Source organism: Panicum virgatum, chromosome 5N (assembly GCF_016808335.1).
Source record: "Panicum virgatum strain AP13 chromosome 5N, P.virgatum_v5, whole genome shotgun sequence".
NCBI classification, from domain to species: domain Eukaryota; kingdom Viridiplantae; phylum Streptophyta; class Magnoliopsida; order Poales; family Poaceae; genus Panicum; species Panicum virgatum.
This window is the reverse complement of record NC_053149.1, coordinates 46,958,803-46,974,582: the sequence shown is the minus strand read 5'-3', so window position 1 is coordinate 46,974,582 and position 15,780 is coordinate 46,958,803. Positions and strand designations below refer to the sequence as shown.

Sequence of the window (15,780 nt, the reverse complement as noted above, 5' to 3'; positions counted from 1 at the left end):
AATTTTTTATCATAAATAAATAGCATGATTAAAATATAAAGAGAGAACATGGAGGGAGATTCATCTCTCCCCTTACATAGGGGGAGCTGTGGGGGAGCCGTTGGAGCGCTCGCTCCCCCCTCCCCCAAGCCCCCCTACGTAGGGTGGGGGGCATCAGACCTCGCTGGCATTGAGCCGCATGTGCGCTTGGGGCAAACGTATCTTTTTTATCGAATACGCAGGAGAGCTGCGTATCTTTGTATTAAGAAGAAGAATAGAGTTTTACAAACAACGCGAGCTGAATCGCCTGACTCGCCACGCAACCACTCACACAAGCGCTTATATTACACGCCTGAAACAACAAAAAAGAAAAAAAAAAAGAACCAGCGCTGAGGCGTAATTTACGTAACAAACAAACAACCTAACTTACGTGCACCAGCATCGATCCACCATAAGCCTTCCTGTCTGATCGATTATGTGTGGCCCTAATACTTTAACATGTTTTTTTCCCAAAATATAGTACAGATGCAGACAGTATTATCAATTATGTGTGGCTCTTAGATAAGCAAAATTTTAAAATCGATATTACCATATAATACATATTACCGATCAGTAGTTTCTATAATGTCTAATGATATTCTAATCGTGACTTTGCGCCATGGTTGTCAGAATCTCGATTTTACACCATTAAACTAGAGGGCATGGTTCTACAATTCTAGTCCATGGAATCTGTGCTTCTACGATTTAATGTTCTACCATCTCGTAATTCTGATCTTAAGACACAGGGATCTCGGACTCAACTTAAAATCTATGATTTTGACAGAAGAATGTGCTAATGTTTATCATTCTTGAAGAATAGTTTTTCACATCTGTCCATATTTGCCTTGACACAAAACAAAATATCAAAGAAATCATCCAACACACATTGCATTATCAACAAAACTATAATCCAATTCTCTCTCTCTATATATACTCGTACACAAGATTTCTCAAACAATGCTAAGTATAATCAAAGTTGCTTAACATCTTTTTTTAGCGGATAGACCCTTAAACCAATATTTCTTATTTATTTTTCATACGCTTAACTCATGATTTTGAACATCTATAAAGTCGCCAGTGCTTGTTTAAAGCACCCAAAAAAAACTAACTCCTAGTAGGAATTGAATCATTTGCCACGAACATCTATAGAGTCATCAATGGGTTTATGTATACTACCTAAAAAATTTACATATAAATCGTGGCCTAAAATAAAGTCCGAAGCAGCTACCCAAATATTTGCTAGAAATAGGGATGGCAATTTCACCTGCGGATGCGGGCACCCGCGGATTTTGCACCCGACGGGTGCGGGTGCGGCTCCAAAATTTGATCCATGGGTCGATGACGCACCTACCCGTCACAGTTTGCAAACAGCGCGGAGCCGCGGGTCGTGCGCGGGTCTCCCGCTGATCGTGGGCGACGTGGCCCGGTGCGTGCGGTGCGGGCGCGCCTTTACAGGCGGCCGTCTCGGGTAGGCGGAGAGGCGTGGGCAGCGACTGGCCGATGGGACGGCGCTACAGTCCCGCCGCGCCCCGTCGGTTACCACACCGCACCCGCACCCGCAATGTGCGGGTGCGGATGCGGGTTTAGGATTTCACCCGCGGGTGAACACGCATCCGCACCATATCTATAAACCCAGTCCAATTCAATACTGTTTATTATATAAATATATGAAAACTCTGGCTCATTCTAATTGTTACGCTGCTGAATTATGATTTATCGCAGCGGAGACTTTCGAACTTATGGATTATTGCTAGCTGGAATCAGCTGTTTGTCTATTCAAATTATGAAGCTGTCTATTTTTTAGTATATCTTGCCAAATCTGCAGGCACCCGAAACCCATCCAAAACCCGACGGGTGCGGATGTGGGTGCAAAAATCCACCCGCGGATTTGTCGTGGGCAGGTTTCTTCTGGCCCCGCGGGTTTCGCTACGAGCAGGTTTTCGCCACACCCGAATCCGCGGGTGCTATCCCTAGCTAGAAATAGAAATGTCCTATATTCTGTACTAGTACATAGTTATTCCAATCCAACTTACCCAAAATAGCCTGATGATGATAGCGGCATGCTAACTTTTCCCTGCATTTTTTGATAGCTCGTCCTCGTTCATTTCTCTTTTGAGAGGAAGCACCGAGCACGTGCTATATAGTACCTATACTATAATTGGTCAGCACGAATCGAATCCAAGAAAAGCAATGGCAAATAGTGCCAACTTATTTATGGCGTGACATATCAGGATGCGTGGCCTATATATATGCAGTTTTTTTATTCTACAGGGATTGGAGTTGTCCAATTTTGGGCACAAGATGATACTAGCAGGGATAAAAGCATGCATAGGGCCGGGGGTAAGAGCGACCAAGAACATATTTCTCGACATAGCATTTAAATTTGGACGAATAGTTTAACTTCCCCCTTTTTTAACGTGGTGCACTGGAGTAGTATTGTCCTGGTGAATATGCATCTCTTGCGTTATCTGTCTAGTTATAAGAAGGGATTTGGAACCCGAGATCCACAATGTCAGTGCATGCCGAGCCCAAACACAGGTTCTTTACGTGGCTGCTTGTGCAAGAAAAGATTTTAACAGCGGACAAGCTGCAAGATTGGAACTGGCCATGCAAATGCAATCTGTTGTGTTCACTTTGTAGTTCGGCGCTTGAAACAGCGCAACACCTCAGTTTGCAGGGTCCGTTTGCGCAGAGAGTGTGGGAGTTCGTTCAAGCGTGGACACGTGATTTGGTACGCAAGCCTTCAACTGATGTAAGCATTGAAGATTGGTGGACTGGGTCACTGCAAAATCTATCAAAGGATCAGCGAAGAACGAAAGCGCCAGTTATTACTTACGTACACTGCCTGGATTTTGTGGAAGGAGAGAAATAGAAGACTTTTGAAGGAAAGGAAGCTGAGCCACTGACCATGCTTCTCCTTGTAAGGAGGAGGCCAATCTACGGTTTAGGGCGTGCGGTGCCCATAGTGTATCTTAGGGTGTGTTTAGTTGGTGAAAATGTTTGAGTTTTGGTACTGTAGCATATTTCGTTGTTACTTGACAAATAATATTCAATTATGAACTAATTATGCTTAAAAAATTAAGCATGTGCTAATCAGTTAGACTGTATAATTAGTTATTTTTTAACTGCATTTAATGCTCCAGCATGTGTCCGAAGATTCGATGTGATGAGTACTGTGCAAAAAATTTTGGGAACTAAACAGGGCCAATTTCTTATGAATATCCTTTTAGCAAGTTGTGTGTGTTTGTCTTCCTTATGTAATCGCAACACTTTAAGATTTGAACTTCTTCTTCTAATGATTTGGCAGTGCTCCTGCATGTCTTATTTTTTATAGGGGGAAGTTCAAATTACACCCTCGAACTATTGCAGAAGTTCGATTTTCAATCTTCAACTATAAAATCAGATAACATAGGTAATCCAACTATTGAAACCGGATAAATTTGGCCCTTGAGGTGGTTTCCAATGTGGTTTTGTATTTTTTATAAAAAATAAATAGAAATTCTAAATAGCTTTAAAAAATCAAAACTAATTCATTTTGAATCAGAAAAATAAGAAACTGGGAACAATTTTTTTCTAAAAATATAACCTATTTATTATTACTCTATTTAAATCTTAGTTATTTAAAAATAGTAGATATAACTTAATAACTACAAGCAACTAAATATTATGAAAATAAAAAATTGGATCTAAATAATTGAAAAGTATCGTACCAATAGATATGTTATATTTTTAGAAAAAAAATTATACCCATTTTGTACTTTTTTATTTAAAATGAACTACTTATAAATTTTTTAGTTTAAATTTGAATATTTTTAATTCTCATAAAATAGAAAATCAACTTCAAAACCACCTAAAGGGCCAAATTCGGCCGGTTTCAACAGTTGGATGATCTTTGTTATCTGGTTTTGTAGTTAAAGGTTGAAAATCGGATTTTTATGATAATTTAAGGGTGTAAAGCATATTTTTTTTCTTTTTTATAAAATAAACCCAACGATCAGCATACTACCATAGATTATTTTTTCGTGGCTCAGACGATGAGCCCTAAAAAAATGATGACATAGTGACTTCAAATCAACAACCTTAACCCTTATCATTATACCTGCGATATGGATCCAGCACTAAGTTACAACGAGAGAGATAGAGAAAAACAAAGGTAAAACAATTCGTCCACGATCGAGACATTTATTAGAATTTAGAAGAGGTCCCGGAAGGTGGGGAGCTTCATCTCGCCCTCGGTGGTGAGCGGGATGGTGAAGGTGCCGACGACCGGGAGGTCGATGGTGAGCCCCACCTCGAGCACGTAGTCGATGTCCCAGTCCCCGCCCAGGTCCTTCATCAGCGTGACGATGAAGTCGTAGGGCACCTTCACCGGCAGCTCCAGCTTGGTGCTGCCGCTCGCCGCGATCCACCCGGGGTCCGCCATCGTGCCCGACGCGATCACCCTTTAATTCCCACAAGATCACACGAGGAGATGGAACCAGGGATTAGCGTGCATGGTGAACTGCATACGAAATCAGAACTTCAGAATGGGTATGGGTGGCAGTAGTTCTAGACGTACTTGCCGGCGCTCTTGAAGGTGTAGGTGATTTCGCAGATGGGGATGCGGTGCGAGTAGGGGTTGTTGACGTCGACGTGGCTCTGCAGCTCGATGCCCTGCCGGCTGACGTTCTTGAAGGCGACGCGCTCCAGCGACGCCTCGGGCTTGGGGATCTGCGCCACCTTCTCCGCCACGAACCCCTTGGCCTTGTCCACCAGGTCCGACACCAGGCCGCCGCCCCGCTCCCGCCGCTCCTCCTCACCCTCGTCCGTGGCGCTCATGCTGTACGTTGGGGGGCGAAGGGGACGACGTCGTTGGCGGTGGACGACGAGTCGACGAGTGATCTCGCCGCGGCCGGTGGCGGTGGTCTCGTCGCACGCGCGGCGCGGTGGTGTACGTGCCTACGTGGCGGTGTCCCTCGACGCGGATGGGGATGGAGGGCGGAAATGGGAAGCGGACGGAGCCGCGCGAGGAAGCCGCCTTTATGGGAGGCGGAGAACGCGGCCATGGGTGCGCGCTGCTCAATGGGCATGCAGAATCTCCAGATTGTGGGCTTCGCCGTGTTTGGTTAATATGATGAAAAGTTTTTCACAAAAAGACGAATATATGTATGGAGTACTAAACAAAATTTATTTGCGAAATCTTTTCACGGATGAGTATAACTTTTCGAGACGAATCTAATGGGCCAAATTCCACCATGATTAGCTACAGTGATACTACAGTAACTGCATCTAATCACTACGGGAGACACGAAGTTTGCCGTGTGCCAGTTGCACACGGCAAAGCCCATTTTCCACACGGCAAAGTCTTTGCCGTGTGCAATACACGGCAAAGACCACACTGTAAACAAGCATCGGCAAAGGTAGTCTTTGATGTGTGCCCTTTGTCCGTGTGCTTGTCTGACCCACGGCAAAATAAAAATACAAGAAATAAAAAAAGCTAACAGGCCCGCCGCTGCTGCCCTGCTCGGGCCGCCGTCGCCGCGCCGTCGGACTTCCGCCGCTACGCCCCTGGACCTCGGCCGTCGCACCCCTGGCCGTTGCCGCGCTGCCAGCTCCGGCCGCCGCCCGCTGCCACCACCGCCGCGCCCCTGCCGTCGCCGCTGGATCTCCGCCGCGCCCATGGCCGTCGCAGCTGGATCTCCGCGTGTCGCGCCGCTGGACCGTCGCCGCTGCGCCGGTGGAGGGATCAGAGCTCGTTGCGGATCTCGGCGCACCAGGGAGGGAGCTCGAGGCCGCGCCGGGGAGGGAGCTCGTGGCCGCGCCGGGGAGGGAGCTTGAGGCTGCACCGGGGAGGTAGCTCGAGGCCATGCCACCGGAGGGAGCTCGAGGCCGATGCACCGCCGCCGGGGTAGAGGAGGCCACCGTAGATCCTGCCGTCCGGCCTCGAGCTCGCTCCGGCGTCCATGCACCGGTGCCGCCGTCTGGGCTTGGAGGGGAGGGAAGGGAGAGTAGGGAGGGAGGGAGGCGGCGGCGGCTGATGGAGAGGGAGGAGGCGGGGAGGGGGGGCGGGGCCGGGGGAGGGAGGCTGCAGGGGGAAGGGGGGAGGGAGTGGAAATATAGCTAGGGTTTTGATGGGCCGGCGATGAATGGGGCCGGAGTTGGGCTGGCTTTGCCGTGTGCCCAATTCCGGCCCACGGCAAAGTTCTATTTTTCAAAAATTATTTGAAATGTGTTTAATTAGTTAAATATAGCAAATAAATACAAAAATAAACCAAATTTTAACATCGAGTACCACATGTTGTATGTGAAGAGTAGAAAAACTCTCGAAGTCGAACTCAAATTCGACCGTCACTTTCACTCCAAACCTATCTCCATCCTTCTCAAATCTCTGATTCTTCTTCGGAGATGTTTTCGTTTGTAAGCATTGTACGTAAAAAAATTAGGAAACCTACTCAATTTTTTACCACTGCCCTCCACATATGATATAACGAGGTATTGACAAATCTCATGATTTTCGGTCTTCATTTATTTTTTTTAGAATTTTAAAATCATTCGGATACACGTTCGTGGGCGTGTTTCCTGAACAAGATGTTAAAAATTTCTTTTGATTTCACGTGGAAGGCCTCAAACTGGGCTAAATAACATGAATATTATTTTTCACTCATTTTATTCTATTACTCCAACCACTTGTAGTTCAAATATGACTTGATTCAAAAAATTGCTTGAAATGCAATTAATTAGTTATATATAGCAAAAAAAATTAAAAATGTACCCAATTTTAACTTGGGGTACTACATGTTGTATGTGGTGGTTAGAAAAAGTTTCGAGGTGAGAAGAGAAAAAAAATTATAACTTTGCCGTGTGTCAGCACACGGCAAAGTATGGATTTTACCGTGTGTATTTTTTTGCCGTGCGTTTTTGTTGAGGCACCCGGCAAAGTGGCTCTTTGCCGTGTGCCCGATAAAAAGCACACGGCAAAGACCTAGGCACACGGCATTCTAGCGATTTCCGGTAGTGAATTATCCCTTCAACGTACGGTCAAAAGTCTCATTAGCTACAGTAACTGCTACAGTATCATTCTTATGAAGATAGTTTTGTAATTAGATTTCATTTACTACCGTTCTTATAGAGCGCGCGCACAGCAAGCGATTGCAGCGAACGGCCCACGTGTTTGTACTGCTTAGAGATGGAGACGGTGGCTGGCTTTCCAATTTCTACCGCTTCGGATTCCACTGTCATTTTCAAAAATTCCAGACACGCTTTGTTTTATTCCCCTTTCCCCTATCCCCTTCCTTTAGCCTCGATGTGCAGGCGAAAGGGGATCCAATCGCCGGATTTGAGGGAGACAGGGCGGCAAATCGTCGGAGACCCGCATTGACTTGACGTCGTGCGCCGCGCTTGCCGTGAGATTCATCCGCGCCGAGGCGTAGTGCGCACCAGAAGCAAGCAGAAGCTGCGACGAGCTTGCCGCGCCTCCATTTCACCTGCTGCATGGGGAGTACACCGGGGACGAGGAGGTAGCCGCGCCGAGCTCCGCCGCGCTTCGGTCCCCTGCATCGTGGGGGTACACCGGAGTCGAGGGGGCAGCCACGCCGAGGACGCCGCCCGTCGTTTCGACTACATCGAGGCAGAGTACACAGGAGAAGAGAAGGGAAGCCACACCTCCGTTTCGTCTGCATCGAGCCGGAGTCCGCTGGAGAAGAGAAGGGAAGCCACGCCGAGCTCGCCATGCACTGTCGTTTCGCCAGCACGTAGTGGGTCGAGGGGGATCGATGGCGAGGTGGAAGGGGATTGCAATTTCAGGTGAGCTGAAATCGACCGCCGCAACTGTCGCTGGCCTTCAATTTCAGGTGAGCTGCATCGCTCCCATCCTACCTGCCCCTCGAATCCATGGCATGTTTCTCCTTCACAGCACCATGGCATCTTCCTCCTGCACACCACCACGACAGCACCCTGCTAGCAAGGGGAAGCAACTGCACGCATGCACCCGTAGGATTTTGATTTTAGGTTTCCGCATCTAATTTTTTTATCTTATCTTATCTGATGAGCTGCATGCGGAAGCCTAGGTTTAGTAGGTAAATTTTCATCACAGTGTTCTACGCATTCAGGCTTTTGGTAATTTCACTAGAGAGATTAAATTCAACATACCATTATACATATTGTTCAAACCAAGGATCATATGTTCTTTTTATTCACTCACAAGGATGCCATCAATGGTTTTTTCCAGAAACAAGCATTCATAGTTGTTTTCTCTGAAAATTTCAACTAGAGGCATCATATATTTTAATTCTGACCTACACATCACCTGCTACATATAGGGAAAAAAATATCTGAAACTTAGAGAAAAACTCTTGATTATCAGTATTCTAAGTTTGCAAGTAGTGTGCGCTGAATGTGTTTTTAAGCCTGTGGCTTCAAAAGCATGTGACATATGAAGTTTTTAGAATATGAGATTTTAGTTATTCAGTTTTCAGTTACAAAGTTTTTGTCATGTTACTTGAAAGTTCGCAACACCCAAAAAATTTTATTGTATCATTGTTCGGAAAGGTTTCTTCAACTTAAAAAAAAAACACCAACATGTTAGCATGTTCCCGCCAAAGGGCCTCTAGCTGAGTTGGTTAGAGGAACCCAGCGGCACTCATCAGGTCCTGGGTTCGACTCCCCGTGGGAGCGAATTTTCAGGCTGAGGTTAAAAAAATCCCCTCGCTGGCCCCGGTGCCAATGCACTGGTGTGGACGGCCCAGTCGGCCTGAGGACCCTTACATGGCCCAGGCAGGGTTCCCATGGGCTACGGCCCCCAGTGTCAGGGCGGGGCCAGGGTTCGGGGATTTTCTCGGTCGGGGAAGCCGAGGCTTCTTCTAGAAAGTCAATACTGGTCGGGCGGTCTTTCCCCACCCGGCCGAGTTTTTTTTAGCATGTTCCCATTTTTTGCAGGATTTTTTTCCTAGGCAGCTGCAAACTTTACTGCTTTTTGACAGGAGCAAATGCAATGTGCCATGGAGAAGAAGGTACATATGATTTCTTCCATGTTTTTAAAAATCTTTTCATTTGCCCTCAGGCTGGGATTTGCATAGATTCTCTTTTGTATATGCTATTTTTTAAAAAAATATTTTCTTATTGATTATGTGCAGAATTTTAGCAGCAATTCAACATTACTTGTTCAATTGCTGCTAAAATATATTCTAGCCCATTGAGTATTGGAAAGATTTTAATTATATGTACAAAACTTCCTACTCATATATCTGAAACTTACTACTAGCATATATTGAACATTATATTTGTAGACTAATAAATTTGTATAAAAACTCATTATCCTTTTCGTTGACATGCAGTAAAAAAATAGCCTAGTAGTATCTTGATATCTGAAATATACATCTAGCTAGTCCTAATGTCATGCATATGACAATGAGGGGGTGCTCATATCAATTAATCCATGATGCAGTAAAATAGAGATGCCAAAATAAAGGGAAAAAACTACTATCGTAGCTGAATCTCATATATAACTTGCTTACATAGATATCTGCAAATCTAATATTGTAATTGAATCTTGCACATAAATCAAACTAAAATGAGAATATCTTGCATCCACCTGACGCCCAGATGTATCTTGCATCCACACAACAAGTAGTAGTACCAAAAATAGATAAACACTGACAAAATCTAACCTCAACAGAGGATTTGCTGATGATCCCAAAACATGTTCGACACACACAGGCTGCGCCTCCATTTCTGAATCATCTTAGCTCCCAAAACTCTTTCAGCCTAGAACCTTGAAAACAATGTCGCGATGAACCTTGAAACAATTATAAGACTAGTCTGTCGGAAAAGAACTGAAGATTCGAGGGACACGGACCCAATAGATTGACGAAGGACACTGAGCGTGAGGGAGTTCTAGATCCTCCCCTTCCGTCTCTAGTGCGAGCATTGGCCCTTCCGCCTCGTCGTCAAAGTTGCCAACCGAAATCAACGGGAGCTAAAATTATGAGATGCTTCACAACAATAGAAATCAAGAATACTGCCAAATCAGCATGCCTTTACAAGACCCTTTTATCGTTGCTGATGTTCTTCAACAGAATTATGAGAAGAAGGTACATATAATTAAAATCTATCCTCCTGCTCGTCGACATCGACCACAGCAACCATCGATGGCCTTCAATTTTAGGTGAGCTACATCGTGCCCCATCTTTCTGTCCCTGGAATCCATGGCATGTTCCTCCAACACAGCACCACGACATCTTCCTCCTGCACACCACCATGGCAGCACCCTGCTAGGGGGAAACACCTGCACACATGCACCCGTAGGAATTTGATTTAGGTTTCTACATCTGATTTTTCATCTCATCTGATGAGTTGCCTGCAGAAACCTAGCTTTAGTAGGTAAATTTTCATCACAGCATTATAAGCTTTTAGGCTTTTGGTAATATAACCAGGGAGATTGAATTCAACATACCATTATACATATTGTTCAAATCAAGGATCATATGTTCTTTTTTTGAATTCAGCATTATTCAAGGATTAAAATAGACAACCCATGATCCATTTAAGGTATTTTCTCCACTATGACTTATGACCATGAAATTTCATTTTCATGGTACATTCCATTATCAACATAAAGCGGACTGTTTTAAATATTATGTCCAAAGCTGCCCCTAAAAAACATGAATATGGCTTTAGTCGTACCAGGGTAGAGTTCTGAATTGATAGGGTCAAAGTTCTATGTCACGAGCTTGATATATTCATTGTTTCCGGACTGAATTTTCTGAAATTCATTTTTTTGCAAAGTTTTCTATACATGATTTGAAAGTTACATAGTATCTGCACTCAAAGTTTTCAAGTAGTGGGTTCAAAGTTTTCTGAAATGAAGTTTTAGCATTTTTTCAAATTTTAAAATGCCCTTTGTAGAAAGTTCTAGAATTGAGTGTGCAAAGTATTGGACTTGACAATATAAACTTGAGAATGTTCAAACTAAAGTTTTGGATTTGTGAGTAGAAAGTTCAAAATTGGCTGCTAGCAAGTTTATGTATCCATGCCCTGTTTGTTTTGTTAGCGCAACTTGTGCTACAAAAAGAATCTTTTATGCATGAAGTATCAAATAAAGTTTATTTGTAAAATCTTTTCACATATGAGTGTAACTTTTTGAGATGAATATAATGAGCCAAGTTCCACCATGATTGGCTACAGTAATGCTACAATAATCATACTCTAATCATGCGATCAAAGACCTCAATAGATTCGTCTTGTGAAGTAGCGCAGGGGTTGTGAAGTTAGTTTCGTAAACTGTCTTTATTTAATAACTTTAATTAGTGGTTAAAATTGTCTATAGTAGCTTGTGCTACTCAACTAAACAGGGCCTCAGAATGCAAAGTTTTGGAGTTCTACTTGTAAAAACTATTTTTTCCAATTGTTCCTAAATCAACTATCACATTCGGTGTGTTCTATTTCAATTCCTTAAATCTGGCATGGCTTTTCTTGCATTTTGGTAGTAATGGTAATGTTATAAGCTACCCCCACTATCTGTTACAGAGTAACGATTCCTATATTTTGTTTGGTTTCCTCAGGTAATGTTAGTCAGTTTCTTTTCTGAGTTTGACTGGGAACAACGGTAACGGACGACAGCATGCTGCTGATTTGAAATAAACCTTGCATAGCTGCTAGGGTAGTGCCATTTTGTTAATCTTGAAGTTGTTGGTCTATTACCAACTTGATCGAATGCTAGCACTTAGCATTTTTTTTGTTGCAACTGTCCTAGAGTTGTTGCTTGGCATAATATGAATGTGTTACTATATGTGATGATAGTTTGATGTTCATTACTGATCTCTGTCAATATGAGATGATAGTTATTAGTATAGATGGTTTTCAATTTTTCAAGAAAAATGGCCAGTTTATGTGTATATAAAATGTCAGTTTGAATTTCTTCTATCAATGTATATTTGTATAGTTGGCTTTAATGAAATCTACTTCTTCACAAGATTGTTGGGAACTCCTACTGACAAGCAGCTGCCTCTAACTTTTGAAAGTTAGATATGCAGATAGTTATCTAAACCAATATGTATGAATTTTCCGACTTACCCTCATATGAAATGTAGTTAAAAGTTTCTAACATTTCTTTATAAAGTTTTATGACCTGCGGAGCACAAAGTTTGACATGTGCTAGTACAAATTTCATGCAACTGTGATTGCAAAGTTTTGAACAACAAAGTTTTTGATCCAGGTGTATAAAGTTTATAATATGATAGTATACATTATTTCAAAGTTAATTAGTATCCGCATTCAAAGTTTTCAAGCAGTGGGTTCAAAGTTTTAGCATGTGTCTTCAAATGTTGAGACAAACCAAGTTTTTGCTCATTACTTGCAGACTGAATATTGTGAAATTCTTTTTTTGTCCAAAAGTTTTCTATTCGTGATTTGAAAGTTACTTAGTATCCGCATTCAAAGTTTTCAAGTAGTGAGTTCAAAGTTTTAGCATGTGTCTTTAGAGGTACAGAGCAAGTTTTTTAGTACGAACTTTTGTATCAGTGACTATAAATTTTTTATATAGTTGGATCATAAATTTTAAAATGTGCTTTTTTTGTACAAAGTTATTGAATTCAGTGTGCAAAGTATTGGACTTGAGAATACAAATTTGAGAATGTTCGAACTAAATTTTTGGATTTGTGAGTATAAAGTTCAAAATGGACTGCTAGCAAGTTTATGAATTCAGAATGCAAATTTTTTGATTTTTTAAGATACTACCTTGTTGTGCCTAGTTGTTTTTAATTCTGCCAACACAGAGTCTATGAATAGTATTTTTAGATTTTTGAAGATCCTACCTTGATGTGCCTAGCACTCTCCATCAGAAAATAAACTCATGCTTTGAGTTGCTAGTATTTTTGGCAATTTGTCAAGGCATTTGCGCAGTAGGGTTCCTTTTGTGTTTTTCACTAAACCATGATGAAATTCATTTTTGTGAGACATGACCATGGTGTGTCAACATTAACAAGAAGCTTACCAAACTATCATTTTGTATAGGTGACACCAAAGCTCATTGAAAGCTTTGAAACAAGACTTTGGAACACAACACTTCTCAAGCATCCAGGTGAGACCAACACATATTGATTGCTGTGAAAAAAATTCTACACATGATTTTCTAAGTTTATAAGTTCATAACGATATATGCATGCCCTTATACTAGAGTCACCCGTATATGTTATAATAGAGAAAGTTTGAAAATATGTTAATAGAAAAGTTTTGAATTTAGTGTGCAAGCTTTGAATAAAAGTTTCAATATCCATGTATAAAGTTTCCTATCTAGTAGTAAAGTTTTTGAATTTTTTGTGCCCTTTTTATTCCACCTCAAGATAGTGGTATATTTGTTTATGAAACTCATGCAAAGCCACGATGGCGAGAAGCAGCACCTGTTCAAACTAGTGAGTACACTTTTTGGTACCCATATCTTTTTTTTTGTAAATCATGCCGTAAAGTAGTGAATATAATTATTTCATGATTTTTTTTCATTCACAGTTCATGAGCAGTCATAATATGCTTTTATATACAAAGACCATACTTCGATATTTTCAAGTTCTACATCACAAAGTTTATTAGTGTGCTAGTATGAAGTTCATAGTTTCAGAATTGAAAGTTTTTTAGGAGGATGGGGGAGGTTACGAAGTTCATTACTGAGCTAGTACAAAGTTCATAGTTTTGGAATTAAAAGTTTGGGGGGGGGGGGCGCACTGCAAAGTCTACTACTATGGTAGTACAAAGTTTGTTGGTGTGCTAGTACAAAATTCATAGTTTTCTGATTTTCAACTTTTTTGAAGCTGCCGATTCTATTACAGTTCATTACTCAGCTAGAACAAAGTTCATAGTATTGGATTTCAAAGTTTTGGGTATGCGACTGTAAAGTTTACTACTATAGTAGTACAAAGTTTATTAGTGTGCTAGTACAAAGATCATAGTTTGTAGTTTTCAACGTTTTTTTTAGCTGCTAATTCCATTACAAAGTTCACGGTTTCTAATTTTCAAGTTGTGGAAACAACAAACTTATCTGTGGCGTGTACAAAGTTCATAATTTCAAATTTTATTTTAAATAGATTTGTCTTTTTTTTTCTACAGGAAGATGCAAAACCACTACGTGAATGCACGTTCTACTACCTACTGACACACGCATGCAATAAAAAGTACAATACCCTTGTAGACATAAAAAAATACTAACCATGCATGTAAGTTTTCCTGTTGATATTTTTTTGTTCATTCTTAAAACCAGTTTATATAAGTTGAGCACAAGAGTTACAAATTTTCTCATTTTTTCAATCTTTTCAGGGTGTCACCATTGGATTCTATCAGTGAAGATGTTGTTTATGGTTTAAAATAATAGCTATATTCGATGAAGAATATAAACAGAGCTATTAGTTTTTAGATTATTATATGTTTTAGAATGACAGTCAATCAGTCTTCTTTTATTTATTTCTAATGTAAACCTAAATTTAGAGATTTTTGATATTTATTTATAAATCTGAGTTCTACATTCATACGGATGTGAAACCCCCCGCCCATTCACTCACCCACACACCCGCCGTCCCATAAAAAAAAAAGAGAACAGATTAGAAGGCAAAGTAGAGCACGGAACTAGCAGCGACAGACTGTAACACTAGAGCAAGTCAAATGCTCGTTCACTACTACCACTGGCACTGCATGTGCGCTGCTTGCTAGCTCTGGCGCTCGTTCGCTGCTTTGTTGCCGCGGCGCACGATCGTCAACTAGCGCCCCCCCCCCACCCACCCATTTACTACCCCTAATTAGTAGTCAAAGGGGTGAAAACTTTTTAGGGGCAACCAAACACGACCACGACACGCTCTGCCCCACCACATACTTAACACAGATTATTGGGCTTCTTGTCTTCTCAAGTATCCATTGGGCCATTTTATGCCTTCTTAGATAAAAAAAAACAAAAGAAAAAAGAAGTCATTTCCGCCAACTTGAACAGGGGGTACAGGACAAACTGCGCGATGAGCATCAACGTTGTGAAGTGATCAGGTTTTCCAGACGGGCCAACTGATGAGAGCAGCAGGGCAACATGGTGGATGGGTGGGCGCGAAAACTGATGTCCCTGCTAGCTCCAGTCCACACTACGACACTCCCCACCAGTTCCCACTGAGGTGTGAATGCTGTCCGGATCATCGTCAACGCCACCGTACCGTCGACGCCAATCCAAACGAACACATGCGGGCAACGGCGCCAGGCAAGCGTGGTTCAGAGCCTTCAGGTTTCAGGGAGCGTGGTGTGTGGACCCGGCCAGACCTCTGCCCTCCACGGCTTTGTACGTCCATGCGTTGCCCGCCTCCTTTTACCAGGGCAGCGGCGCATCGTATCGCATGTCACCCAACACCGTTACATCGAGAAGGAAGGTAGTGCACGATGCGAGTGACGGCGAACTGCCTTTCGTCGGCAACAGCAAAGCACCAATTCGATGCGTTCCATGAATGGATGGGAGATATATAATCTGGGTCTCCGCCAGCCTTGCGTCCATCACATGTGTCTGTCTGGCATGGCCTCCGGCCACGCGTGGAACCGACCAGCCCGACGAGGAAACAGCTAGCGCGGGCATTCCCTTCCCCGAGCCATGGAAATTGGAAATCATGCGCTGCAATCTTTTATACTGTGGCTAGCGAAGTAGTGAGTAGTGACTGCTTCTTACAGTAAGCTGTCATTCTTTTTTTTCTTCAAGTAATGGTAAGCTGTCATTCGGTGAGAAGATTTCGATCCGATCTCCAGCCCACAGACAAAAAAAGGCGGCCAAGATGG

The 15,780-nt window shown here is 42.5% G+C and overlaps 1 protein-coding gene and 1 long non-coding RNA gene across 2 annotated transcripts; one reads left to right on the top strand and one right to left on the bottom strand.

The window, feature by feature from the left end:
- Nucleotides 1–4,166: 4,166 nt before the first annotated feature.
- LOC120676959 (late embryogenesis abundant protein Lea14-A-like) lies at nucleotides 4,167–4,957 on the bottom strand. The gene is given in 2 exon segments (XM_039958306.1): nucleotides 4,167–4,460; nucleotides 4,508–4,957. Coding segments are annotated over 2 exon segments (579 nt in total). The 5' UTR covers nucleotides 4,837–4,957; the 3' UTR covers nucleotides 4,167–4,210.
- An 8,395-nt stretch (nucleotides 4,958–13,352) lies between these two features.
- On the top strand, nucleotides 13,353–14,449 carry LOC120675762. The gene is made up of 3 exons (XR_005675475.1): nucleotides 13,353–13,403; nucleotides 14,092–14,198; nucleotides 14,299–14,449. It is a non-coding gene; the product is annotated as an uncharacterized LOC120675762 (long non-coding RNA).
- The last annotated feature ends 1,331 nt before the right edge of the window (nucleotides 14,450–15,780 follow it).